The 27131-nt window shown below is 41.1% G+C and overlaps 3 protein-coding genes across 3 annotated transcripts in view; 1 reads left to right on the top strand and 2 right to left on the bottom strand.

Annotated features, from left to right (window-relative positions):
- Positions 1-16390, bottom strand: part of LOC136447799 (vesicle-associated membrane protein-associated protein B-like) — a 46744-nt gene extending 30354 nt beyond the window's left edge. Inside the window, exon 1 of the mRNA XM_066446859.1 lies at positions 16263-16390. The gene's annotated coding sequence lies outside the window, so the exon portion shown is untranslated. The remainder of the gene's footprint in view (positions 1-16262) is intronic.
- On the top strand, positions 6725-11844 carry LOC136447264 (cryptochrome-1-like). The gene is made up of 8 exons (XM_066445995.1): positions 6725-7161; positions 7621-7888; positions 8256-8396; positions 8868-9039; positions 9413-9552; positions 10093-10244; positions 10781-10989; positions 11440-11844. The coding sequence occupies exons 1-8, from the start codon at positions 6734-6736 to the stop codon at positions 11451-11453; spliced, it is 1524 nt and encodes a 507-aa protein (XP_066302092.1). The 5' UTR covers positions 6725-6733; the 3' UTR covers positions 11454-11844.
- A 1556-nt stretch (positions 16391-17946) lies between the features above and the next one.
- LOC136447184 (uncharacterized) overlaps positions 17947-27131 on the bottom strand; it is a 39698-nt gene continuing 30513 nt past the window's right edge. Inside the window, exons 64-81 of the mRNA XM_066445883.1 lie at positions 26813-26962; positions 26421-26525; positions 25825-25932; positions 25454-25613; positions 25018-25183; positions 24638-24723; positions 24341-24436; positions 23870-24036; positions 23505-23556; positions 23012-23202; positions 22469-22641; positions 21800-21943; positions 21511-21591; positions 21194-21298; positions 20618-20786; positions 19323-19391; positions 19029-19158; positions 17947-18705 (exon numbers count right to left, since the gene is read on the bottom strand). Of these exons, the coding sequence (XP_066301980.1) occupies positions 18533-18705; positions 19029-19158; positions 19323-19391; positions 20618-20786; positions 21194-21298; positions 21511-21591; positions 21800-21943; positions 22469-22641; positions 23012-23202; positions 23505-23556; positions 23870-24036; positions 24341-24436; positions 24638-24723; positions 25018-25183; positions 25454-25613; positions 25825-25932; positions 26421-26525; positions 26813-26962 (2325 nt within the window). The 3' untranslated portion in view covers positions 17947-18532. The remainder of the gene's footprint in view (positions 18706-19028; positions 19159-19322; positions 19392-20617; positions 20787-21193; positions 21299-21510; positions 21592-21799; positions 21944-22468; positions 22642-23011; positions 23203-23504; positions 23557-23869; positions 24037-24340; positions 24437-24637; positions 24724-25017; positions 25184-25453; positions 25614-25824; positions 25933-26420; positions 26526-26812; positions 26963-27131) is intronic.

Genomic DNA, 27131 nt, shown 5'->3' with positions numbered 1-27131 from the left:
CGTGAAACACAATATTTCTTGTCTTGGCCTAACAAATCCACCGCCCTGGATTCGCGCCAGTGATTTCGCAGTGGCGATATTGATTAATTGGTTTCTGGTTGTGCCAGGATATTGGACGAACTGACGTGGGGTGACCAGATTCTTCTGATAAAGGTCATCAGGAGAGGAGAAGCTGGGGTGTCCAATCTACCTGCGGGGGTGAGGGGTGTTAGTGGGGTGGATGGGTCCAATTTATCTGTACTATGTTGTAAAAGGGCATTATGAGAAGAATGCTATCTTAAGAAGTGTCCAATAGAACCCGAGCATAGTCTAAATGCAAACTATAAGAATTTTTTTTTTACTGGGGTAACCAGATTCTACTGATAAACGTCATCAGGACCGAGGATTGTGTGTGGGTGTGTATGTTGAGGGTGTCCAATCTACCTGTTGTAAAGGTACACCAGGGGAAGGAAGGTGTCTAAGAAGCGTCCAGTAGAACCTATGTATATTTTAAATGCGAACGATAAGAATGAATTTTACTGTGGTGACCATCTTCTACTGAAAATAAAGGTATTCAGAAGAGGAGAGAATGTGTGTGTGTGTGTATGTGTGTGTGGGTGTATGTGTGTGTGTATGACAATCTATCCTTTGTAAAAGACATTAGGAAAAGTTTTACTCGTACTACAGACCCTACACTACAAGGATCTAATGATACCAGGAGGTGTGAAAATGTGGGTCACTTTCCCATCAGCCGGCCTCTCAAAACCAATTAGGCACTGATTATGACATCATCTAATTAAATGAGTGAAAAATCTGATGAGCTCATAAACTGGCGGCAAAATTCTCGGAACTGGGGCAGCCAATCGATAAATCCTGTTCTAAAACCTCCTGGAAAATCCTCAACTAACATTGCGTTGTACAGGGTGGCTTTTCTGAACTGTACGTTATACAGTAAAACCAGTAAATGTGACCACCTCTACATAAGGACCATCTGGCCAATGTGGCCACTTTTTGGTGGTCCCTTAGATAATGTTCCCCATTGACACAAGCTTTAAGAATCCTGTCTATAGTGACCACCTGTCCACATGGACCAGTTTTTGGGTCCCCTGGGTGGTCGTCATGGGCGGTTCTGACTATAGTTTCATTTACGGCGTGGTCAAACTCGCCGTAGGTCAGTCGTGCGATTTTGATGTCGTAGGAGTTTCATTCTGGCTGTGGCAGAACTAACCACAGCCAACGATTTAAGAAAGCATTCTCCGTAACAAGACAGTTGAATTCTCTGTCAGCGACATATGCACGACCACCCCAAGAATGCAATCGTTTTTTCTATTGAGTTTCCTCAGCATCTCTTCTCCCTAATTCGGAAACATCAAACTTAGGCAAGCTCAAATAACTGACTCAATAGGCGAAGCAGGGGATACGAAGGCTGCTCGGGAGATTCCCTTTTAGTTAGTTCCCATCTAGCAGTTTTCGATCGTACGATGAGTGTGACCAAGCCCTCGATGACGAAATGGAACATAAGACCCATCGTAGTGTATTAACCATATACATAGACTTTTATTGACGTATTAAACCACGTATGAAACTATTCACGCGTCGCCACCAATGTACTATTGGAAAAGAAGTAAAGATTTCCCCTTGGTGCTGAACTGACCTTCCAGATATCGACCAACTCAGTACAATTCCAAGGTTATCATATTCCGGCCGTTAAAACTCACTTTACAAAAGCGAACGACAGTTACATAAAAAATTCATATTTCTAATGGCTTTAGATAAACCCTTAATTATCAAACATACTCGTACCTATATTTACAATATTACTAAGAAGCGAGAAGAGGCCAAATTAACGTAATCATTAGACAAGTGCAAGCTTATATTTGTATGTATATATGTGTGTATTTGCAAACTGTGATGTTTTCTGTTGTGACCTGTACTAAACCCAGTTGGGTATGTGTGTGCAATAAAGGTCTTCATTCATTCATTAATACTGAACGACCTTATTTCATAGCAAAGAGGTCCTGTTGCCTATCGTTGTAAAGTTCAAATGTGTACTGGGGAGATTAAAAGCGTTTTATTGCCCCATAGCAGTATATTTGATCGGATATTCGTAATGAAATTCGTGAAAGTGCTTTGTATATACATCAATGGCGAAGCGTTATCCCGTATTTCATCACACAATAATCTATAACAGAATCGTTATGTTTCATTGACGTTTGCATGAAGACTATGTAAAATAATTTAGTATGGATTTAGTAGAATGGCCTTAATACAAGATTACTATAATCATAGATTAGCTTGCCCCAATTCCCTTATCTCGTGCTCTTTCGTGACCTTGGTTTGGGTTGGACTCCCACCCTTTGCTGCATATATGAAGTTCGGTGGTCTATTGCCTTACCAGTGCCCACCCAAGAGTATACGTTAGTACATATAAAGTGCTCTGTAGCTGCGATATGATCAGATCCTACATCTGTAACCCGTATTTACAGACAACTATGACACACAAATAACCCGAGATGGGTGTAAAGCTAACAGTTACGATAAAAAGGTAAAGGTGGTCGGCCCATAGCCTTTTTGAGGCCGTGCTGTAGTGGATTATTGTTATCCACTGTGTCTATATAACTAGGGTATGGTGTTCGAAGTCGGGGCTCATCCGTTTCCTTCCACCGGCACCGCCCTTTACTTGGTCGGAGTGAGTAATGTCGTGTGAAATACCCTTCCCAAGGGCACAGCTTTGGTGACATGAAAGGGATTCTAACCCAGGAACTCCTAAGGTTTGGGCCAAAAACAACTAACCGTTACGCCAACAAGCCGTACGGCACAGTAACGATATACTTCTACATATCACAAAATATTGATATTCATTCCAGTCCGTTCTGTGTGATACACATCTGACCTAAATTCGTGAGAGGATTGCAGTAAGTTTCCAATATTACAGCGCAGGTTTTCATACCTTCAAATGGATTGATCGCACACAAAGGGTTTGTGCAATAATTTCACTTTTGTTGAAGTGGCTGAAATCATGCATGAGGAAGTTGCAGCATTTGATTGGAATTCCCAGAAACACTGACGGAATAAAAATGCCACAGCAATCGATTAGACAAATTGATTCACAGTCTTGTCATGCTTCTATATTGGACGTTATTAAGGTGCTACAATACATCACCACTCTTGATTATTGATTATGATTGTCAGCGCATATACATCAACACGATTGATACCGTTTGTTACATTTCACTCCGTATATCATGGAGCATTTCCTACTTGGCGCATGCACTCTAAAAATGCAACCATCATATTTCACTCATAAGCCATTTTTTCATTAATTTTACTCCGAGCAGAGGTTAGGCCCCAGCCTCTTTTTATGTTTTTTTGAGGGGGGGATTTCTAGCCTGACTAAATCGCACTCATAGCGGCCCGTCTGTCGGGAGGGGCCTAATTAGTCCCTGTCAGCGAGAGAATGCGTAAATACAGGTTATCGGGCTTTCTATTTCGTCAGCTTGTCTCTTTGCTAGCCAAGAAAGCCTGACAAAATCGAAAGCGCACCAAAACAGTTCAAAAAGACGTCCAAAACAAGCCGTAGCCTAACCTCTGCTTGGAGAGTAATTGATTAAAACATTGAGAATAAATCTGGTACTACAGCTTTAATTGTCATGTCAGACACATGTTTGCAAATATACGCATCAATGATAATTTAATTGCGCGAAAATGTAATGGTTAGTTTCTTGGCTTCAGCTCCATTCCTTGATAGTATAAGAGCCGGTAGCTGAAAGTTTGCCAACGGAAAGTCCCATCGGCTTGTCTGTGCCACACAAATGTCGATACAGCTCTTCGTCTAGTGGTAGGGATTGGAAGATTTATATACCACTGATGAGTTGAGTTCCCAAAATGGCTTTTAACTTAAGACCAGCTCTCTAGCAAAAACACCCACTAGGCAGATTTAGGAAAGGACTGCGTCTCGGGGCCTTCAGGAAATACTGACAGAATACTAAGTCAGCAGACTGAACAAACTGGGAAAAGAAGGAGTCTTCATGGACCTGGACGAGTAGAGAAGATGCTTTTGACTAACGGGCATATTGTCCAAGTTTGGAAATATGTAAGTAAATAAAGAAAAGGAAAGTGATCTCGAACCAGTTTAGCTCAAATGAACTCAATGAACAGATGAGCTAATCTTCCACTGGTCGTGACAGAGAAGACAGACGCTATATACAGTATTCGCAGGTTCATTGTACCGGGGAAATTCCCCTAGCTCTTTTCGACAAGCACAATGAACAGTGGACCAGGGCTTAACGTCCCGCCTTAAGGACTGCAACCCTTTCCGGTAGCGTGCATGTCGGGTGAGCGACACAGCCGGGATCGAACCCGAGGCTTCTAGTTCCAGAGGCAAGATCGCTAACCACTGGACTACGTACGCTACCGTGTAGAAATCTTCTTCGTCTGTCGTAAAATGATAAGTTAGACATGATACGTAAGACGCCTTGTTAACCTGAAGCCTTGTCCATGATAAACTGAAGGGTTGAGGGTAAATATCAAAATGGAAAATATCTCTTACCCTTTGGGCCTTTCCTCAATGCAAGAAATGGAAAGACGGTAAAATGTATATAAAGCTTGCATTTCCCAAAAATACTTTGTCATGTCATAAAGTTAGAAGATGGGTTTGGGATATGGAACTGAAACAAGAATCTTACTGGAGCTGCCTGCAGCGAAAATGCGAAAGAGATGATCATGGATAGCAGATATAAATCTATACTATGGCCATAAGTCTTAAAAGCTTTCCAGTATTTCAATAAGAGTCAATCATATTCAATTGCATTAACTTAGATGAAATATCTTGGTAACCTATAACTCACCACCACGATTGTGTTCCGAAGAAAGGAGGGTCCGTTTTACAACATTTACCGCATCGGTATTCCATTCGCCGAGATGTAATTAAATCACTGTTCATTGGAGCGTTCCTAATTTGGTTTTTCTGTTGGCATTCTTCCGGAAATGATTGGCGCCGGATTTCTATTAATGATTGAAATGGTAAAATCATTAGAGTAATAACGAAAAAATTTTCTTTCATACATTGTCCATGAAGGGCCTTAGGCATCAATTTACGGATTTGCAATCTTCGAGATAATAACGGTGACGGTATGTGTTTTATGGCAATGTATGTAGTCCTACCAACCAACCAACCAACCAACCAACCAACCAACCAACCAACCAACCAACCAACCAACCAACTAACCAACCAACCAACCAACCAACCAAACAACCAAACAACCATCCACACACATACAAACATGCCTGTGCTGTATGCTGTATGTCTCACGTGAGAGGAGAGGAACGTTAAAATCCCGGACAAAACTACCCCTCTCGATCGAAGCCTCTGCTTGGAGAATACTGTACTTAGTGCAGAACGACATCCAACAGAGGCCAAAAGGCCTGTCCCTAGTGCTGAACGCCATCCTTACATAGGCAAATAGACCTGTCCTTAGTGCAGAACGACATCCAACACTAGGCCGATAGGCCTGTCCTTAGTGCTAAACACAATCAGCACACATGTATGACATCGGTGTTTAAAGTTTCGTGCACGTTTACCGTCCCCTCAGCCTTGACGCTCATTTACACTGACAGTTATCAGCAATTAGCTAATTGTGTGGCAACTGTCTGAACCCGATCCCTGACGACATGTCTGGTACGAACCAGTTCGCAGTCTGAACCTTGTGACTCTGAAATTTTCATACCATGACCGGGGTATAGTAGTCTTAGTGTCTCATCACAAAGGTTCCATGTTTGATCTAACATTTGTCGCCATTGATTAGTATAGTAGGACAGCTAGGCTAACACCTTCATAATCGCTGTGATAATTATAATAGCAAACAAACATAGAAACACAAACCATACACTGTCCGAAACCCCACATACTTTCGACTGAATGGAGAAAATAGTATCTAGGATTATTCTTATATCATATAAGTTGAGAAATTTACAAACACGAAGAGTCAATCTTTTTTTTCCAAATCACAAACAATGACCCCCCCCCCCCCCACTAGCGGTATTTCCGGTGTCCTTGACCCATAACCCACTGCGCGGGACATTTGAAGTGATTTGCATACAGTACAACAGCTGGAGCATCCTGGTGTGAGACGTGTACACGTGTGTACGTGGAATATCACTTTAACAGCCTCGTTCTTTCACTATACAAAAGGTAAAAAATTATGCTTGTACATGTACATATCCTACTTATGCTATAGTTTAAGCCTGTTTTGCATTTCTAGAATAAGAATCTTTTTCAATGTCGTGCGGCGGAGAAAGTGAATGTTTGAAGGGGGAGGGGGGCGCCGAAAGTCTGTTGCATAACACAGTCTACTTTGTTGTATAACCGGGCTAAAGTAAAGTCGATGTAATTTTCTGTGTATTTGGGCTCATGCTGTATTGAGTGAAGTGTATAGCGTCAATCTGAAAAGATAACGTGGTCAAATAGTGTCTGGAAGTCTTTGTACGGACGAGAGAAAATTACATCCTTTTCTAGCGTATTTAGACATGTGCTAGTGTTACCGTACATAACGAGTGTTACGTAACAAAGGAAACTTGTTTTCTGTGTTATTTTTGCTGTATGCTCATTTTCAATGCAATGTTTTACTTCCTCATGCACTATTTTACTTTTACAAAATGAGGGGACAGAATTCAACTTCTGATTTAGTTTACTTTAGTGAAATCTCAGTCTAAACAATTTTTGTTGTGTTGCTCTTCTCGACTTCAGACAAAGCAAATGGCTACCAAAGTACAGCACAACACGATCCACTGGTTTCGTAAGGGCCTTCGCTTTCACGACAACCCGTCGCTTCTTCATGCCCTCCGCACTTCGGGTCACGTTTACCCCGTCTACGTGGTGGATCAGAACTGGATGAAGGACCACGATATCCGCTACGGTGCCAACTGGTGGCGATTCACCATACAGTGTCTCGAGGACTTGGACACGCGTCTGAGAAAATACGGCCTGCGACTGTTCGTCGTGCGTGGAAACGCTGAAGATTTCTTCAAGGAACACTTTGGGAAGTGGAAGATCACCCAGCTCACGCACGATGTGGACACGGAGCCTTTCCACCGTATCCGAGATGAGGCCGTGAGGAAGATTGCTACAGACATGGGAGTGGAGGTTGTCACACATGTGGCTCACACACTCTACGACATCGACAGGTTAGTATATAATAGAGGCTTGTCAATATGAAAAAAATATTAAGGCTCAATGGATTTGTTATCAAACAAGTACTATTACTAGTCTATTTGTTGTTCTGCTTTGCTTGCATGATAATGAATGTTGCAAAATTGAGAAGTAACAACAAAACCAGACTTGTATCATGTATGAAAGTTAGATAATTACTAGTAAAGCAGTCATCGTCAACTGATGCTTTCCCCATCTTGCATTAGTTATTTATACATGTATCTGTAAATAATTTGTCAACTTGCCTCCCATTGTTAAGTGGAGGCCCATTGTTGAATCATGTGACACTTACTATCAACCTAGTTTTGCAAAAATAGGGTCAACTTCTGGAGTAAGTCCCCACATTTTTTTCAATGCCATGACTCTGTATAAGGTTGCTTGAGTTGAGTTGTTTTGAAGGAGAATAATCTTAATTTGGTTTCTGTTTCTCTTAGAACCGTAGAGCGGAATGGAGGAACACCGCCGCTAACATACAGGAAGTTCTTGAAGGTCTATAACAAGATGGGGAAACCTCCCAAGGAAAAGGAAACAGCGACGGCAGAGCACTTCACCAACTGTTCCGTCCCTGCAGAGGCCTTACAGGATGAGAAGTTTGATATGATAACGTTAGAAGAGCTGGGGATGAAGTGTGACCATCCTGCCAAGTTTGTTGGAGGGGAAACAGAAGCACTGAGAAGACTAGAGAAAACTCTGCAGGACAAGGTAAAGTTTAAATCCACTTTGAAAAACACTTTTATCTATATTGCTAATTGCATTAGAAATTACACAGGTGATGCTTACGGTAGTGAGTACTGAGAAATATTGGTTATATCAAAGTTGATCCAACTGATATATTTTACAAGGTTGTCTTTTCTGTTATGTGTCTTGGGAACATTATTTATCTTGCTGAGTTATGTCACATTAAATGACCAATGCATGATTGAAACATGAAATACAAAGAAAGAACTTTAAATCAAGACTCTAAATCAGGAAAAACATAAAATTATTTTCTATATTCTTCCTTGTCTTCTACAAGAGGAAGATTCTTTGATTTCTTGATAGTTAATTTTCATTTTTTCTTATGTTTCAGGATTGGATCCTCAAGTTTGAGAAGCCGAAGACATCGCCCAACTCCCTACTCCCCAGCACCACTGTCCTCAGTCCGTACCTAACCTTGGGCTGTCTGTCTGCTCGGCTGTTCTATCATGAACTGGACAAGATGTACTCTAAGGTAGCATGATTATCTTGTAATTAAGTATTGGAATGGAATGATTGAATGAATCAATGAATGAAAAAGACAATGAATAGATTTTTCCATAAGTTTTGAGCTTTAATCCATCACAACAAGCTTTACAATATGTACTCTACCTACACAGATGAGCATTCATGTGGAGATTTTTCCATGTTCAGCTAACTCATTGCTACTTTCCTGCAGCTCAGCAATTATTAATTGATCGACGCAAGGACGTTGTCTGTAAATGGAGCCTTGTATATCCCTACTAGTATATGTTTTGTTGAAGTTAAGAACTGAGTTGAGCAAAGTCTTGTGTTAACATGTCTTGTGCAACCTCTCCAAATTTTCTGGACACTCAAAGACCACCAAAGTACATGTATTAGATTTAGATTTAAATTGATGAATTTGTCACAATGTTTTTATGGCTAATATTCAATGCTTATAGAATTTTAAAACCATTATTTACAGGCCAAGAACCACTCCCAGCCCCCGGTATCCCTGCATGGTCAGCTGATATGGAGGGAGTTCTTTTACACGGCGGCGGCACACACGCCAAACTTCACTCAGATGGCCGGGAACCGCGTCTGTCTGCAGATCCCGTGGAACACGAACAGCGAACATCTCGCCAGGTGGAGGAATGGTAGGTTCAATCTGGCTTAGACCATTCCTTTTTTTAACCTGTCACTGTCCGAAATAGTTTTCTGCTACATGTACTTTGCTGGAAAAGCTTCTGTCCTGAAGCGCAATGAACTTTGCCCAGTCTAGATTTTAGCCAATGAGAGTCAATGTTCTGTATAACTGCTCCAGATTCTGTTGGTACATATAGGTTAACACTGGTTGGCTGGAAGCTAAGGTGTGCCAAGTGAAGTTAAAGTTCAGAAACAACTACCTCACTGAAATTTCAACCCCTACAAACTCAGAAATTAACCATTGACACCTAGATGTAGAATGTTTCTGTTCCCAGGCTGTTTCTTGTGATTTTTCTTGAGATATCTTTGTTGCCTCCATTGTAGCTGAGACAGGCTTCCCCTGGATCGATGCTGCCATGACCCAACTGCGGAAGGAGGGGTGGATCCACCACTTGGCACGGCACGCTGTGGCCTGCTTCCTGACCAGAGGGGACCTCTGGATCTCCTGGGAGGAGGGGATGAAGGTATGCCAATCACTGTACACCCTCCCCATCATTGACTTTTTAGACCATCAACTTCTGAAAGGAAACAACTTAGATTTTTTTTCGTTTCTACAATTTCTCTGAATTTTTCATCCGCCTCAACCTTTTTTTTTCATCAGCTAATGATATTTTTGTTAGGAGGTTGTCTTCATTTTAGACTCTAATTTAGATGTTTTAGACTCTAATTTTTGTTAATATTATGTACAAATGTACTATATTGTCATGGTCCTTGTGGCTCAATCGGTAGCAACCTCACAGTTGAGCTCCTGGTTACAATTACATTGAAGTTGGTAACTGGGAGACCCCGGGACATCGGGCTGTATTGTCTTTCAGAAAGGACGTAAAATGGGGGTCCCATGTTTGAGGAGGTGCCTCGAGCGTGTTAAAGGGAAAGGGCTACCAACCCCTTCCTTTAATGTCAGCTCCTGCTGCCCTATGTGTCACTGGGCACTACAAGGGTCTGAATGAACTATTTTGTCATATAAGCACTAAAATACAGCTCCCCTTTCCCATAACCATCAGGTATTTGAAGAGCTGCTTCTGGATGCGGACTGGAGTTTGAACGCAGGAAACTGGATGTGGCTTTCTGCCAGCGCGTTCTTCCACCAGTACTTCCGCGTCTACAGCCCCGTCGTCTTCGGCAAGAAGACGGATCCAAAGGGGACATTCATCAGGTGGGTTATTGTTCTTTTCCAGGCTGTCTTTGGCCTGCCTCTGTTTCTGGTCTGGACTGAAATCTAACCCTCGTGTGACAGGGAACAACAGATGATAGACCAGATTATGAGTGGTTGTTTTAGTGACTATCCAGTATTTGAGGACTAGGCACTACAAGGGTCTGAACAAACTGTATTGTTGTATAGGCACTAATAGATTGCTACATCCTGGACTATGGTAACACTACACTGGTAACACTGTATGGAGAATGTAAGCTTTGTGTTAAAGAGAAAGTTTGAGTCAAGTATTGCATACCCCCTCACTTTTTTGAATACGACTATGGCTGCTTAAGTTTGAAACACTTAATTGGGCATCTTGAAAATCACTAGCAGTAGCAAGCTTGATGAACATGGGCTGCTAACTTGCTTTGTGGTGTGCCAAGAGCCAGGAGAAAATACATCATAAGGTATGTTAAAAGCTTGCTCCTAGCATGCAGATATGCCACCAATGCATTTGCCTGATATTAAAAATCAAACATGTTTCATTGTCTATACAGACACTACCTCCCAGTTCTGAAGAACCTCCCTAAGGAGTACATCTACGAGCCGTGGAAAGCCCCCCGTAACGTCCAGGAGAAGGCAGGGTGCATTGTGGGTAAGGACTACCCCCGTCCAATGGTGGACCACAAGGAAGCCAGCCAGCGGAATTTGGAGATAATGCGGGAAGTTCGCAAGGAGCAGAAGGAGACCGCATCAGTCACTCTGGGTAGGTAGTACTGTGATTTAGTGGGGTCGTGTGGCGCAACGGCACAGTGTTTGGCTCAGAACCAAGTGGTCCCAGGTTCGAATCCTGCCATGTCACTTATCTTGTGCCCTTGGGAAAAGCACTTTACACGACCTTCCTCACTTCACTCAGGTATAAATGAGTACCTAGCCTAGGTCCCTGGGTTAGGATGATAAATGGAGGTTCCATGAACGTTAAAGAACCCACCAAACCTTTTGAAAAAGAGTAGGGAAGTGCCCCAAACCTAACAGTTGGTACAGGCTACAGGCTCTTAAGCAAGTTGAAGTTGGTAGCCTCAAAACCCAAGAAGACGATTTGGGCAAAGCTAGACCACATATGCACAGCAATTAAATTTTGTGGTACTTTGCAGCTTTTAATGGAGTCTGGGAAACAATTCCATTGTTTAATTCCATTTTTTCTTTTGCTCTACAGGTTATGGAAAGTAGATACCAGTCCAAACATGAACAGAGTGGACGGAATGGAAAACAGCTGATGATGTTATATAGACCTTAACAAGGAAGTGTAAAGTGAGTAAGTATGCAAGGACAGAATCAAGTCGGTTCCCTCATGTAGTGTAACTTGTAAGTTGTAAGACTTTTGTCAGTTCGTTGTTTGTTCTTTAATATATGATAAAACTAAAAGTTTCAAGTTCATTTCAAATTCAAGTTAAAAGTCTAAGTCTAATACATGTTCAAGTCTAGAACACATTGCACCTTTGTTATTTTGGTCCTGTACTAACATTAAGTAGTTCTAACTAATCTGATGTGTTGAAGCACAGGATGCTTTTATGGTTCGATAGTCTACCTTATTTATTGTTACGATAAAGCTACAAGCGCACAAATAAGATGGACTTGTTCTGAATGTTTTGCTGTCCGGTGTTGGATCCTCTTAAACCTTTACAACGTAGTATGTTGCCATTTCATGCCACTGAAGTAGAGACTGGTATGAATATGAGCAATGGTTAATAAATAAAAAGCACTAAAGCAGGGGGCTGGTCTACTAGTAGCGTGTGTGTTCAGTTAACATACTTTTTCCCATAAGTGCTGAGTGCGAAGCAGAGAAAGAAGTATGTACCATTTTTGTGCTCTCTAAGCAGAGGTTAGGTTCCTTCTGTTTTTTCAGGCATTTTTGCTGGGCTTCCTTTCAAGTCAGGTTTCCTTTTTGTTTGGCTAGCGGACAAGAAGGAAACCTGACAAAATAGAAAACCCCAACAAAAACACCTAAAAAGACGTAAAAAAACCGCTGGAGCCTAACCTCTGCTTGGAGAATACCAATTTTTAAGTCTTCGGTATCACTATGACCCAAATGCAAAGCAAGCGCTCTACCCACAAGGCTATGGCACAGTTTATATAGATAGACGGATGATAAAACCGCTCGTAAATCAAAAACTAAATCAGGGTCATCCAACCTAATCCAGGGATCATGGAAGATAAATTATACATACTGATTATGAAGGACGCTTGCTTCCATCTCCGTGGCAACGGTTAATCCCCTGGATTTTGTGACAGGTCAGATCGATTCCGCTGGGTTTGATTTAATCCTGTACATTAGTCCAAGGAATATCCTTCTAGCTTCTAGCTGACATTGCATTTTAAGACAAATAAACTTTGTTTGTCTATCATGGTTATTATATTCGATGGCAGCTTACCACTAGTGATTAAACAGTGAGTATGTTACTGTAGAATCTGGCTGGATTGTGATGATATTTGGTATGTGGATATTATTCCTTTTAAATCTCACATAACAAAATACATTTGCTAGTAGAGCTTCAACAAAACTTAATCATGATCTTGTCATAGAAAAGGAGGCAAGATAAATGTGAGGTATAACCATTAAAAGCACCTATTCAATCTTTCTGTTAAAGGTTTAGGAATGAGAAAAGATACAGATCTTGCTTACTGTTTTGATTTTGCATTGCCTGGAAACTAAGTATGCAGTTGGAACGGCCTGGATGCTGATTAATTTGATTTCTTTTCATATGACAACGGCTGCAGACGATACAGGCCAGAGTGGTCACATGACACCAATTGGTCACACTGTTTTCCCCATGCGCCCAAGGTCATTACATGAATCATTTATTGTCTGGTCACGTGATACTGTGATCAACCTATATATCTTTGACACAGCTTAAAAGGTTACATTACTGTCTGATGCCTAAAGCAGAAGACTTAGAATTATGGATAAGCCATCTATTTTTTTGTGGTAAAGTCTTGATGTTATCGGTTTTATGGCCACTATGATATCTATAAGTTTAATTTTAGTTTTTATGGATGTTCCTGAACAGACTGCCACAAGGGTAGAATCGAATTCTTATGGTTTAGCAATCAAGCCACACTTTATTCATATGTAATTTGATAACTGTACTAGTGAATAACAGGTTTAAGAACACCGTATTTATCATCAAAGTTACATATTTCCAAGACAGGTTTGAAAGAATGAGATGTTGATTTCTTTGCTTATCAAAGTCAGTCACAAGATAGACTAGATGCTGAATAAACCGGTTGACCCTTTATCCGGTCATTTTGATTTCAGTCAGACATGTACATCCCAGGGCCGGCCAAAGCTTGTACATGTTGTAAGTGACTGTACTGGTCTTTTTCGGTGTTGACTTTAATCAGCGGTCCCGTCTATGAGGAAGTTTTAAGCATGAAACATCTACACGCAAAAGAACCAAACACACTTATCGGGAAGTACAGTTGAGTAATAGAGCCTTGGGGAGGGCGCATTGCACGAGGTTATTCTTAAAGCCCCTTCAGGGATATGGGTCACATTTCATCTCAAAGTTGTACGGGGGGCCACCTTTGCATAAGGATCAACTGCACATTGTGGCCACATTTTAGAAGTAGAAGTAGTAGTCCACTGTGTTTTGCTGCTGCAGTGGTCCCTTAGATTACTTCCCCACATTGACCCAAGCATTAAGGCTCCTGCCTACAGTGGCCACCTGTCCACTGTGACTGCCTACCGTAACGCTGTTGAATGACACCGTGTCCATGTGACATCTTCAGACTAAATCAGTTCCGACAGGCGGTAAATGTTCTAAATAGTCTCCCGATCTCTTATCATATAAAAAGCTATTAGTAGCAACAGATAACGCAAACATGGCACTTCGGTGATATTTCATATCACATAAGGGGGCGAAGTCCTATATATCTAGGTCAACTGCGCCACTTAGATGAGGATAAAATAATGTTTTACCAAATTTAAGTGCCAGTCTTAAAAAATTAACTTCACCGAATGTTACTGTTTATAGCCAGTGACGATCAACATTCAATTAGATCCAATTTTAAACTGTCAGGATCACTTATGATCAATAGACATTTTGACAGATTCGACAGAAACTCCCAGCTTGCAAGCGAAATTTCACTCGACTGAATGAGAATGATTGCGTTACTTGAATGAGAATTGAAAATTAGGTATTAAGTAATTGGAGAGTATGTCATATTAAAAGGAGACATTGCAAAGTTCCCAATCGATCATGTACTTTTTGTTGATCTATTGCTCTCAACACTGATTACTGTAAATTACTCAGTAATTTTTTTTCAAATCTGTCGGTTAATCATTTGAAATAACCGCCACATCTCCAAATTTAAAGGTCGTATTACTCTCTTCAATATTTTACAATTGGGTCGAAAGTTTGAACAATTATTCACCACATCTGGTCACGCACATGTAAACTGTCTTCTTTCGTGCCAGAAGAGTTCATCGGAAGGACGGCATGACTTCCACATTGTTGTTGTGCATCGTTACGTACAGTTCACGTTGTTTTCGGGAATTAGGAACCTCGTGGGAGATGTAGGCTGCATTTTAAGCATTCTTTTTGGTTGCTGTCAATTCTCATTACCATAAAGCACCCAGCGATGTTGTTTTCAAAATTTGACCGCTAAGCATATGAAATAACCGTTACATCTTTAGATTTAAAAGCAGTGTGATTTTGTTTGCAATATTCAAGAAAACATCTTACCGGGTCAAATGTTAAGGTAATCATTCACCACGTCTGGTCACGCACATGTTAACTGTCTTCTTTCGTGACAGAAGAGTTGAACGGAAGGACGACAGGACTTCCACATTGTTGTTGTGCATCGTTACGTACAGCTCACGTTGTTTCCGGGAATTAGGAACCTCGTGGGAGCTGAAGCATTCTTTCGGGTGAAATATTTATAAACCTACAGACTTTTACAATCTAAGCGTAGCAGAAAGTGTCTCCAGGGCAACATAAATCCCCTAAAGCCTGTTTCTGCAGGCTATTGCTTTTGACCTTGATGTAAATTATTCGCACAACTTGAATAAATTGAAATATAAATTCTACACTAACAATGTAAGGAAGAAATAGCTGAACAAGCAATATCTGAAAGGTAAAATTTCAGAATCCGCCGACACTAGTCATCTTTAATGGTTATAATTATATTGTATTGGTATTCTGAATATCTGTTTTCTTTAGGTTTAAGTTTGGAGAACGGTGTAGCACAAGCCGTCATAGTTTCTTTCCTTTCCAATTACACAGGCTACGGAATCATACATACAGTAAATGTTGAATCAAGTGCAAAGTCTGGTCTCCCATATGTAATCCACCCTTTTGAGGGTGTGTCACACTGCAGTGCACAATGTTTGGTATCGTCGGTTCAGTGAACTCAGTAGCATGCAGCCGGGTCTGCCACATTATTTTCACCATAGGGTTCCACTATCAGCACCGACGTACGGTGTCGTTCACTGTGACGCACTCTAAAGTGTGTGTTGGATTCAAAACGAAATCCTGCATTGCTCAATTTGGACGAGTATCATCCATGATCGTACGTGAACGTTCATATTTGGTATAGAAAACATTTTAGGTATAGAATATTCATCTGAAACTAATATATACGTGATTAGCGTTGTAAAAATAAGCCACCATACCCTGTATCTAATATCACATAAGATATACCCAAGTCATTCATAGCATTATTGTAGTCTCCACCAGGCCTTCATATAGGGGTATAGATCGTAGAATTTGGCAGAAAAGGGAATAATTGGCCAGGAGAGTCAGTCCACAGCCAGCCAAACCCTATGGTGGCCAAACTCCCCTGACACTATTCCCTCCCCATATAGCAAGAGTAGTTAGTCTGGTAGGGACTAGCAGCATTGGGTACTCTGTCATGTATTGGCCGTTGCAGATAGATCACCGAAAGTGCCATTGACGAAAGCCGTTAATTCTGAGCATTAATCTAACGGGACGCCATACTAGTATTTTCACACGTGGAAGCAGTCAAATAGTAACATACCTTTTTTTCGTCCGGCTTGCGAACACGGCCGTAGTCCCTCTAAATGTATATCCTCCTTTCAAGGGGGTGGGGGGCAGGGAGTATATATATTACAGACTGTTGGACTAGATACACATAACCACTGGTAGATATTCCACAGGCCTTAAACGTCAACATGGGTTTTATTTACGCTAGTCCAGAGGGAACGATGCTGATTGGTGCATTCGCCAATACACCTGAGGCAATGAACAGCCGTTACAGATAAAACCGTTGTTTCGCGTTACTTCACAAATTTATCTTGATAATTATTCTTTGCCTATATGTATACTCGCCTTGATGGATCGAGCATTATGATTTGACCGAGTCCCATAGCCTCGTCCGCCTTCGTCAAAACGTAGAAATGAAAAATAAAAACATCAAAATGCGAATATGTGACGGCCTGTATAGCCACTCTCTCAATTGCCAAGCTATCATTGGTCCAATTGCTAATTGTGATGGGCAGTCAGGGTCGGTATATTGAGTCTATCAGAAAGGAAATGAAATGCTTGGATAGAAATAGGATTTCTTATTCAGCCGTCAAGAAGAATAATATCTATTCATGCTTCGGCAATAAACATGATAGATTCAATTAACTATATGGCTCCTCAACATGTTATGATCTCATAGCTATTTCGGAACAAAATTACAGTCTAACATGATACGATCTTCAACGTGACGGAAGAAGAAGTTAATGTGGTGCACTGTACATCAAAGGACGTTGTGCTGAATGGATTTTGGTAAAACGAATATACTGGAAGACTTACAGAAGTCCTTACAATGGAAGACAACACGTATGTGCGTTTGACAAATTGGAAGTGAAAGGATAAAAGGATCTTGTTGTAGTTCATCAAAAGGAATAAGAAGGAGACGTCTCGACGGCGGAATAACATGGTTAAATGCATTGTCGTCTCCTCGTCTTCCTTGGTACCTCGATTGGTTTTTCGTAGAGTGCTTTATCTCGTCGATGAAGCTTAGACATTCAGCGCAGGTAATAAAGATACGCCAAAAATAGTTACTCAAGCAACTGGATAAAACTGGTCAACCCCTCTTGCAAAACATATACTTCATGTTCGGCCAATTGCTGATATATTCAGCCAGTGGGAGGTCTGGTCGAGACTAGAATATTTGCGAAGCTGGTGTGTTACGCCGAAGGCTGTTATACCGGCTATACAATACAGAAGCAGATAGCTCAGACGGTAGGCCAGGAAGGCCGGTATCAGTATGATGGTTAGACGACAACTGTGAAAGATAAGGCGCCATTCACAGCATTCCATGACCCATAGGGACCCCTGTCCTTCAACACAGGAGTTTGCCGCAACGCCCGTCACATGATGAGGAAATATCTGGGCGCCTCAAGTTGATTTGCAGGATTTGAGGGAAGATTTGTAGGAGCTGACGGATAAAATGAGGCTGCGATAAAGAAAGGGGGTGGATATAGATAATGATGGTGAACTACGTTGTAGAATGATATTTCGTAGCAATGGAAGTACTTTTCGTTTGTGATATTTTATGTCATGTTTTCTTTAATAAGAAATAACCTCTTTGCAGTCTATTCATTGACATTTATTTGAGCACTTCTTCGATCGTTTCGATTAATTAGACCACAGAGACCAACTTGCTTGACTTGACTATTCGTAAACGCAGGAAAAAGATACAGACCCGTGTGTTTGTTTTAGGGGCTTGCACGGCGCCACTTTTTAATGTAATTCTATAGAATCCCTCTAGACGTTTCTTTGATGTTATCCAGTAGATCTTAAATCAACTACCCACACACGTGCACAGTTCAGTAAGGTAGTTTCAGAGGATTTTTAAGAAAGGCACAAAATAGTCATTGCAAAATCTGATTTTACTTGATAAAATATTATGAGTATATCAAGGTGTAACACGACAACTATTTAACATTTAGCATTAACATTCGTAAATGACATATTTGACAACTTATGATAAAACTTTCTGCAAAACAATGTCATTTTGTCAAAATTCCTTTTTTCTGTACATTGCCTACACCTCCCAGATTCATTCGGCAAATAGAAATAAGATAATTTTGTGGATGTTTGCACATAATAAAACATCTAAGTCTAGACCGACCCATGATTTTATACAATAACTTCAGGAAATAATTTTTTCTGCACATCTACAAATCGCCTTAGGTTCAAACTATTATTCATAATCTCATTTTCACATGATTTTGAATTTGAATATGTGTTTTTGACAAGAGCTGTTTATTTACAAAAATGAATATATCCAAGTATCTACAATTCAGTATGAAGTGATTCTGAGTACGTGAGATCCCTCCGTCTTCTCCGCCTGGCGTTGGGGAAAGTCAGTTGAAACCTCGCCTGGTCCACGGTACTGGGGACGAACAGCGGGCTGCCAACCATTCTGCCGTGGTGCTGGAACAAACCACTGTCCAACAGCGATGTGGCTGTGTAGGGATATAGTAGATAGTCATCGTTTGTCTGTTTGTCCTTTTCATGCTACTTGATTATTGTTATTATCAATCATAGACCAACGAACTGTACAACGTAACTGGCAAACTGGCCTAGAAGAAGGCCAGAGATTGCACTTTATATCACAACAATGACATTTCTATGCATGTGGTTAATTTCTATCGCGGAATGTTAAAGATCATCAAATTAGCTAATTTCTTCTAATTACCTTTTTGGTACCAAAACTGCTTGAAACTGTCATAGAAAACAACCACGAAGGTCGTGTTCTTTTCAAAAGAAACTATGGTTATAATATTACCGTTTGCTCCTTCGCTGTCCATGTTAAAGTGCGCGTTCAGGAAGCGGCGAAGATACTGCCTCTCTCTGCCAGACGTCTGAAGGTCCTCTATAATCTCATCTTCGAGAAGCTTCAGTCCATATAATCGTACCTGTGCAGATGTTGTGAAGTTAAAATCTATGTTAAGTTTTCTATGGGTAGACAAATAATATTGCACTATTTGTTATCAATGCCTGGTTTCATTTCTTAACCGAACGTATGAATTTCAATTCACGGTCATTTGACCATAGAGAGCATAAAATGAATAAATACTACCTCGTCTAGAGTTCCATTGAAATTCTCGTTCCTGTCCCTTGCGATGTACAAGTTGGTATCGTTGTTTGACTGCAACAACAACAACAACAAAAATCAAGACGTGTGACTCAAAATCGTTTCATGCATAATAAGACTACACTAATTACTCGTAAAACGCATCGTAAGCTGTGCTGAATTACTACTGTAAAATAATCTAACAAACCGGAGCAACTTGCCACTACTATGCAACAATGCTCATTTGTAATATGCAGAAATGTTTCTTATACCCCCATTCCACTTGGACGGCGCTCTCACCGCGCTCTCACGGCGACCTCATTTTGGCCAGATCGCCGTGAGAGCGCCGACAGCGCGGCGAGAGCGCCATTGAGAGCGCCGACAGCGCCGTGAGAGCGCCGACAGCGCGGCGAGAGCGCCATGCGCGCCGTCACCTCGGCGATGGTTTTGAACATGCTCAAAACCTTCGCCGTGAGAGCGCCGAAGATGGCGATCAAAAAACGAGCGCCGAGAGAGCGCGGGGCGAGCGCGGTGAGCGCCGTGAGAGCGCCGTGAGAGCGCGGTGAGCGCCGTGAGAGCGCCCAAGGTGGGATCAAAGGGCCGCAGCGAGCGCTCAAGGATCGCAGCGAGCGCTCTATGAGGATTGAATGGTCTTAACTGTAGTTCAAGCAAATTTCATTCTTGAAGTGGTGTATCTTGAATTTCTGGGAATTTTGTGGTCAAATCATAGTTTTGCTCGTGGGTAATGCAAATTGACGAGTAACTACAAGTACTTGCTTCCATTCAAATTAAATTCCCTCCAAGTTTTATTGTCAGTAGTTCAAAACGTGTTTCAAAATTCTGTGATTTACGTTTCTATTATAACGTAGAATGATAAAATATATTTATTGCAAACAGTTTACATGACAGACAACACAGAAAAAACAAGTTGAACATAAATATATTACTTAAGACTCACACTGAGCGACCGTGCAGCGACTAAAATTGAATCTGTTTTCCCCTTGATTTTATCATTCAAATATGATGCAAGAGGTAAAGGTATAACTGAGAAGACAACAAAGCACAAAAAACGTAACAAAAATTCGTTCTTTATCTCTGGAATTCGTTGATTGATCTGTGAAATCTTTAAAAAGTTGCTGACATTTGACATTTTGGTCGCGCTGAGAGCGCGCAAGGGTCGCCGTGGAGATTCCACTTGAGCACGTTTTCCAGGAGTTCGGCACTCTCACTGCGCTCTGGACCATTTTAGGTCGCCGTGAGAGCGCAGTGAGAGCGCCGTCCAAGTGGAATGGGGGTCTTACCCAATCTAACGGCGTGATGCCAGACTGTGACGTCTCCTGTGTACCGTTGATATAAAGAGATAGGATGTAGTTTTGTGCGTCAAACAGCATCGTCACGTGACTCCAGGTATTTTCCTGGAATTCTGTCGAACCTTGTATGACGTCATTACCCAGCTGACCACCTAGATATCTGTAAGTCAGAATAAAATAAAGTCAGAAAGGTAACATTTGCCACCAAATACATGTTTACGTTCACATGGTCTATCCTAACAAATTTGCTATAATCTTACTCAAACACATTCATATATTATATATACAGCCCCTTCAGCTCTGTCTTGCCACTTGCTACATAATGTAATCTAATACCACAGGGTGTCTGGAACTTTATTAACCATGGTGACATGGTTCAAGCCATTGACCTTATTTGTTTAGAGGAGAAGAAGACAAAGAAACGGAGCAAAAACGTTAAGTTTCCCTTTCCCGAAGGTTAACATGATCACAGTGTAGTATCAGCTATTCTAAATCTATTTCATTGCTTCAGCTTTTGATGGGTTTTATGGTTTCAAATGATACAAAAAATAATTCAAAGTTGTGTACCTATCCTGTAAGAACAAGCATAGACTGCTGTCCAACGTGCAGATGATAGGCATCTTGGAGGTCGTCACCTCTCCACCAAGCCGCATCCAGGCTTCTATCGTGAAGCTACATTCAGAGATATAAGAAGCAATTTAAAGAGGCTATACTTTTCCTAATAGATCTAGATATATATATATACACATTTGTTGGTTATGTCGAAAGACTTTCTTAACCATGATTACGCTATATAGGTAGAAAAGAAGGTTTCTACAAAACTGTTTTCTGATGTTTTTTTAGATCTGAAATTAGACATTAAGAGAAAACAAACTTGCAGGTACCTGTCATGCAGCTCTAAAGTAATGATCGAGGGCAGCTCAACGTAGTCGTCCATCCCGTCAAAGTACAGTGCCTGATTTTCCCTGCAATAGAATATGACACATTGTAAACGCTCTCGAAACGGCTAAAACTTAAGAGGACTCTCTATTTCCCATCAGCAATTTGAGTCTTTGACTAGCAAATAGATATAAAAAAGAACGATTGTGAATGAGTATTAGGTACACTTTGTTATTCATTATCTAGACGTTGAAGTTTCATTTTTCTAACGCTTGAAGCTATCTATAGGTTCACCTGTCTCCGCAGGTGTACCGAAGGTTGGACCAGATGACCCCTGATTGGTTGTACTGGAACACCCCCAGTCGTCCCCCAAGGATGGTGGTGTCGTACACAGGTCCTGTGTCGGTCAGAACCTCCATGTCGTTGGAAATGGTCACCCTTTGTGATATAATCAAATACAGAATATTACTTATATATCTACAACCTTAAAAGTCCTAAAAATAAAAGGCTTTTCTCTTAGGTTATACTTTAAAAGAGATATGGAGAGTCCAGAAAATAATGAACATTATACGAGGTACGATGATCGAAATGGAAAGTTTCATGCTGATTATACATTGACATCATATTTGGTAAAAGCTGTTCTAGTAACCGGTATAACCTTATGATCTAGATTGATGTATTTGATATCTAGTGACAAAACAAGAACTTATATCAAGGTAAGGATAATGAGCATGTAGCGTGGTGGTTGGCGGCCCTGCCTACCGGCCCAAAGGTCGGAGTTACGCAAACTCGACTTACGCAAATCTTTTAAGGGCTACAGACTTTTTGAAGGGATGTCTCTGTAGTTTAAGTGGTCAAAGACTCAGTTGACCTTCCACTAGGCAATACAAGGTGAACAACAATTACAGTCACCAGGACCATACGTTAAGCCTTGTTGCACGTGTCTGAAATAACAAGACATACCTTATTAGACCTATTGAAGGCCGGTGTATCAGGTGAAACGTGTACGGCGTACGGTGCGCCCAACCGCGCATGTCAGGATCATGCCACAGCAGCTTGACGTGGTTGGTGGTGTCGTGAGTGTGCCACAGGGCAGTCGCTAAGGCTGTGCTGGGTCCAGTGGTAGAATCTACAAGCTGTAAGGAATATTGAATTGACTTAGTCATAATCTTCAAGCAGATTTACTGATGGCAGGCAGTATCCATGGGCCCAAACAATTTCGGCTTGAAGATTACGTTAACCAGGCTTAAAGTTTCATGAAAGTGAATGAGCTTCGTACAATGTGGACATTTCTTTCCAAGTAGGTAGAGAACATCAAGATTTAGTTCAATTGATGATGAGACTTTTAAAGACTTAGTTTGGTCACATGGCTACCACGACATTATGTCTACATCCGATTCAATGAAATGTTTTAAAATAATCGACAAAAATAATTTTTTGACAGGAATTGAAAGCCATCGGAATGAAAATCTTTTTAATGACCTGAATGTGTAAATGAAGTCTTACCTTTATTTGGAGGCCCTTTATTCCACCGATTCCAACAGTACCGTCTGCGTTCTCGTTCTCATGTTTCCACATGGCAACGTAGAACTTCCGGTTGCTATGGTATCCGAACACGAAGCCGATAAAATCGTTCCCCGAGTTCTCACTGACAAACATGGTTCCTGTAAAGTTTACAGGTCCAAAATTGTCTCTACCTGCAAACCGAAAAGTCATAGCTATCATTAAGTTAAGGATCATGATTAGAACGTAATGGGACAAAAATATCATATCAAGCAAATTTGACATGAGATTTTTCGTGCAATCATAGTCGTAAATGCCTTCGTAATGGATTGAATTTTGAACCTGAATGGAAAAACAAATACCCCAAAATACCAAAGCACAGTGCACCTGAGTCATGACTGTTTAAGCAAGACGTTCAAGGATATTTGATATGATACGTACGTTTTTAACTCATTTCGTTTTATTTTAGTAGGGTCTGCCTTGGTGGATGACTTACCTATCAGAAGGACAGGACTGTCTGTGTCACTGAGTTGACGAATATTTCTACCCTGTACAAAAAAATCGCAAAGGTGCCAAACATCAGGAATACAGAGCAAAGAATATCTTGATGTTAGAAACTGTACCAGAATGTTAAATTGTGTTGATATATACATATGCTTACCATAGGTATGTGGGTCAAAATAAAAAAGAAGATATTTTCCGTTATGTGTTTTAGAAAAAAACGTAGTCGTAGAAAAACAAAATCACTGGGTTTTTTTTACTGTCAACAAAGAATAAAGAAATCAAAGCATTTACTTACTAGGGGCCTAAGCATATTTTCAGGAGCAACGCAGCAATACAGTTAAGTATGAATTTACTTACGCCATCTGTTATTTCCCAATCTGGGGCGGCCCCACCATCAAGGTTTACGGAGACGTGATTGGTGAAACTAGTCACGTGATAGTTAGCGAGCTTAGGACAGATGTCATCAACATCCGGGACACCGTCTCCGTCATAGTCGTACTCACAGGCGTCACCAACATGGTTGCCTAATGAAGAAGTCATAAGAGTTCAAAGGTTTTTGTGCATTCCTTGTGACAGTCATAAGCAATGAACTAACCACCTGCTGTAGTGCTTGCACTGTTACACATTAAATGAGATATACCGCCCTATACACAATATGGTGTAGGCATGACTTTAACTTAACTAACTTGAGACGATAACAATAAAGGCAGTGTCTGCCTGTGATCAGCATAGTTATCAAAGTTGAAAAGATGGCAAAGTCAAACGTTTGAATAGCTTTCGTGATATCAACAGTCAGTAGTTTGTATTTTGGAAATACTGCACACTAACCGTCTGCGTCATCCCAGCCAGTGTTTGACACATAAGGACAGTTGTCCTGATTATTCGGCATGACGTCATTATCAATGTCGTCATCACATGCGTCACCTATAGGTAGGAGACAAAGAAGGCAATTTTTATCAGGTCTAACAAAGTTATACATTACAAATACATAAATTGGATGGCTCCAAATTACAATAAAAATACACAATCTTCAACTACATGCTCCAAATGCATTGTTACCAACGGGCAAACCGATTAATGTATTGGCTTATGCTATTTCACGAGAAGGAACTCAAATTCATTTACCCATTCCATCATCGTCCGTGTCCGTCTGTTCAGGGTTCGTGATATCTGGACAGTTGTCAACTGTGTTCACAACACCATCGCCATCTCTGTTATAAAACATGAATACATACATGGGGATATTAGAAAGTCTCCATGCACTACAGGTGGCCAGAATCCGGTGCAACACATCAAGAAAGAACTGTGGTGATCTGTTGTTGTTTTGCATATTTAAAAGCTGCGCATTGCTTAAATAACAAAACCTCATCATCAAGATGGCTTGTTTTTTCTACATTTGAGTATCTGCCAGTCAAAACATTGGCGATCTATTGGTAACTCAATTTACTCCTAGCAGTAGACAAAACTGTACCTCATTTTACAGCGAATCTAGTTAGAAGTCTTACTTGTCGCTTCCATCGCAGGCGTCCCCGTACCCGTCCATGTCGGCATCTTCCTGGTTGGGGTTGTGGACAGTGGGGCAGTTATCACAGGCGTCCCCCACCCCGTCACCGTCTGTATCAGTCTGCGTGTCGTTCACGTGTGGGCACACGTCAGTGGCGTCATCAACACCTGTGAAAAGTGATATCGTGTTTGATAAAGGTGTTGGTGACTTCGTATTCTTTAGTACCGTGCACTTTCTGGGGGCTGGTCTTGTACCCTTTACGTTTGTTTAGATGCATACACATGACATGCGGTATTATGTACCTCTTATATCATATGTTCATTTGATGCATTGTTACGATACGTATGGACCTGTGTAAGTTCTCCATGCCTTTACCATCTGTAAGTATCGTAGATGCTTAAAACATCAGTTTACGATGGGACAAAGTAGCTTGTTACCGTCGCCATCGTCATCATTGTCACAGGCGTCCCCAATACCATCTCCGTCTGTGTCGGTCTGATCCTGATTGGCTAAGCCGGGACACGTGTCACATACGTCACCGTACCCATCTCCGTCTGCGTCTGCTTGGTCCCAGTTGGCGACAAAGATGCAGTTGTCCTGAAAACAGCCCCAAAAATTAATCATAACTTTTTTTTCTTACTACAAATTCATTTCCTACGTTTCTTTATCAGTACACTAAGTTACTCAAATAAAGAAATACCCAAACCAACATTTGCAATATTCTGGGTGCCTGTAACTTTCTACTGGACTACTAAAAGGATACGAATTTTGAGGTCATTTTCTGTTGGACAGTTTGCTCTCTTATTACCTCGATATCCATCCGCCCATCGTTGTCGTCATCAGAATCACACACGTCACCCATGGTGTCCCCATCGTTGTCCTCCTGTCCGCTGTTTGGGTCCTGTGGGCAATTATCCTGAGAGAAGTATAACAATCTTGGGTTAGAGCCTGAACAGAGTTAAAGTAGGCAAGGTGACACTAATCAAGCAACTGGATAGATTTAGGAACCGGTCAGACGTTTCAGGTAGTATTCATTACCTTTTGTCAGTGAGTACCCTACTCCCTCAGTTACTGACAAAAAGGAGTGGATGCTACCCGAAACACCTGACCGTTTCCAAATCTATCCAGTAACTATTACATGTACCTTGCGTCTTTTGTTACCTGATTGTCTAACCTTCATCGACAGAGTTAAAATAGTTCAGTCTCTAGCATTTTAGACCAGGCAGTACAAATTAGTACAGCTTCATATATGTGTACGCACATACTATAAAACTTAATACTTAGTATCCCACATACAAGATTGCCTGTCACTTCTGAACTGCACACTGATCAATGAATAAGCAAGGATATTGATATAGTAAGGAAAGGAAGCTTTGTCTCAGATTTAAGTAGAGTGAGTACAACCTGTGCGCAGTTCCTAGTGAGGCATGACAGATGTTCGTCCGGCCAGCCGTCCTGGTCTGTGTCCCTGCTGCAGCGGTAGCCGTCTCCGCCTTGTCCTGTCTCACACTGTATGGAAAAAGTGTTACAGAATCATGTTTTCACCGGAAATACGTAGTCTGGAAGGTCATAGGTTATTTACGGTAACACTTAGCATCAATGTGTCGTTTTCTTTTAGATTTGATACAAACCACATAAATCTCCAAACGCTCGACGCCATAAGATTTGTTTTGACTCACACAGAACTATGGCACAATAGGAAGAAATGGCTAGACGTGTACATCTTTATGCAGTTTAATCGTGCGTAGTCATTTCATCTCTTATAGCCGTACAAGCAAATCAAAATATAAACTCACTCCACATCTGAACTTGCCGTTCCCCAGAGACAGACAGGTGGCGTTGCTGCTACAGTTGTGCCTGCCGAGCTGACACAAGTCTTCCGGGATGCAGCCCAGGTAGATGTCGCTGATGTAACCTTCGACACAGTTGCCGCAGCTGTAACTTCCCTGTGTAAAAAAGATTGTAAGATTACGTGTTTTTGAGAGGACAGAAATACATTGTCAGTTTGGAAATCACGTAAGAGTACACTATGCGGTGACAAATGGTTGATGTAGTTAATTGATTGAAGCTTTGTAAATACACATTTTTCCTCCAAGTAGATTCCTTGCTCACGCC

Source organism: Branchiostoma lanceolatum, chromosome 13 (genome assembly GCF_035083965.1).
Source record: "Branchiostoma lanceolatum isolate klBraLanc5 chromosome 13, klBraLanc5.hap2, whole genome shotgun sequence".
Taxonomy (NCBI): domain Eukaryota; kingdom Metazoa; phylum Chordata; class Leptocardii; order Amphioxiformes; family Branchiostomatidae; genus Branchiostoma; species Branchiostoma lanceolatum.
The sequence above is the reverse complement of the archived record's forward strand: the minus strand, read 5'-3'. Positions and strand labels throughout refer to the sequence as shown.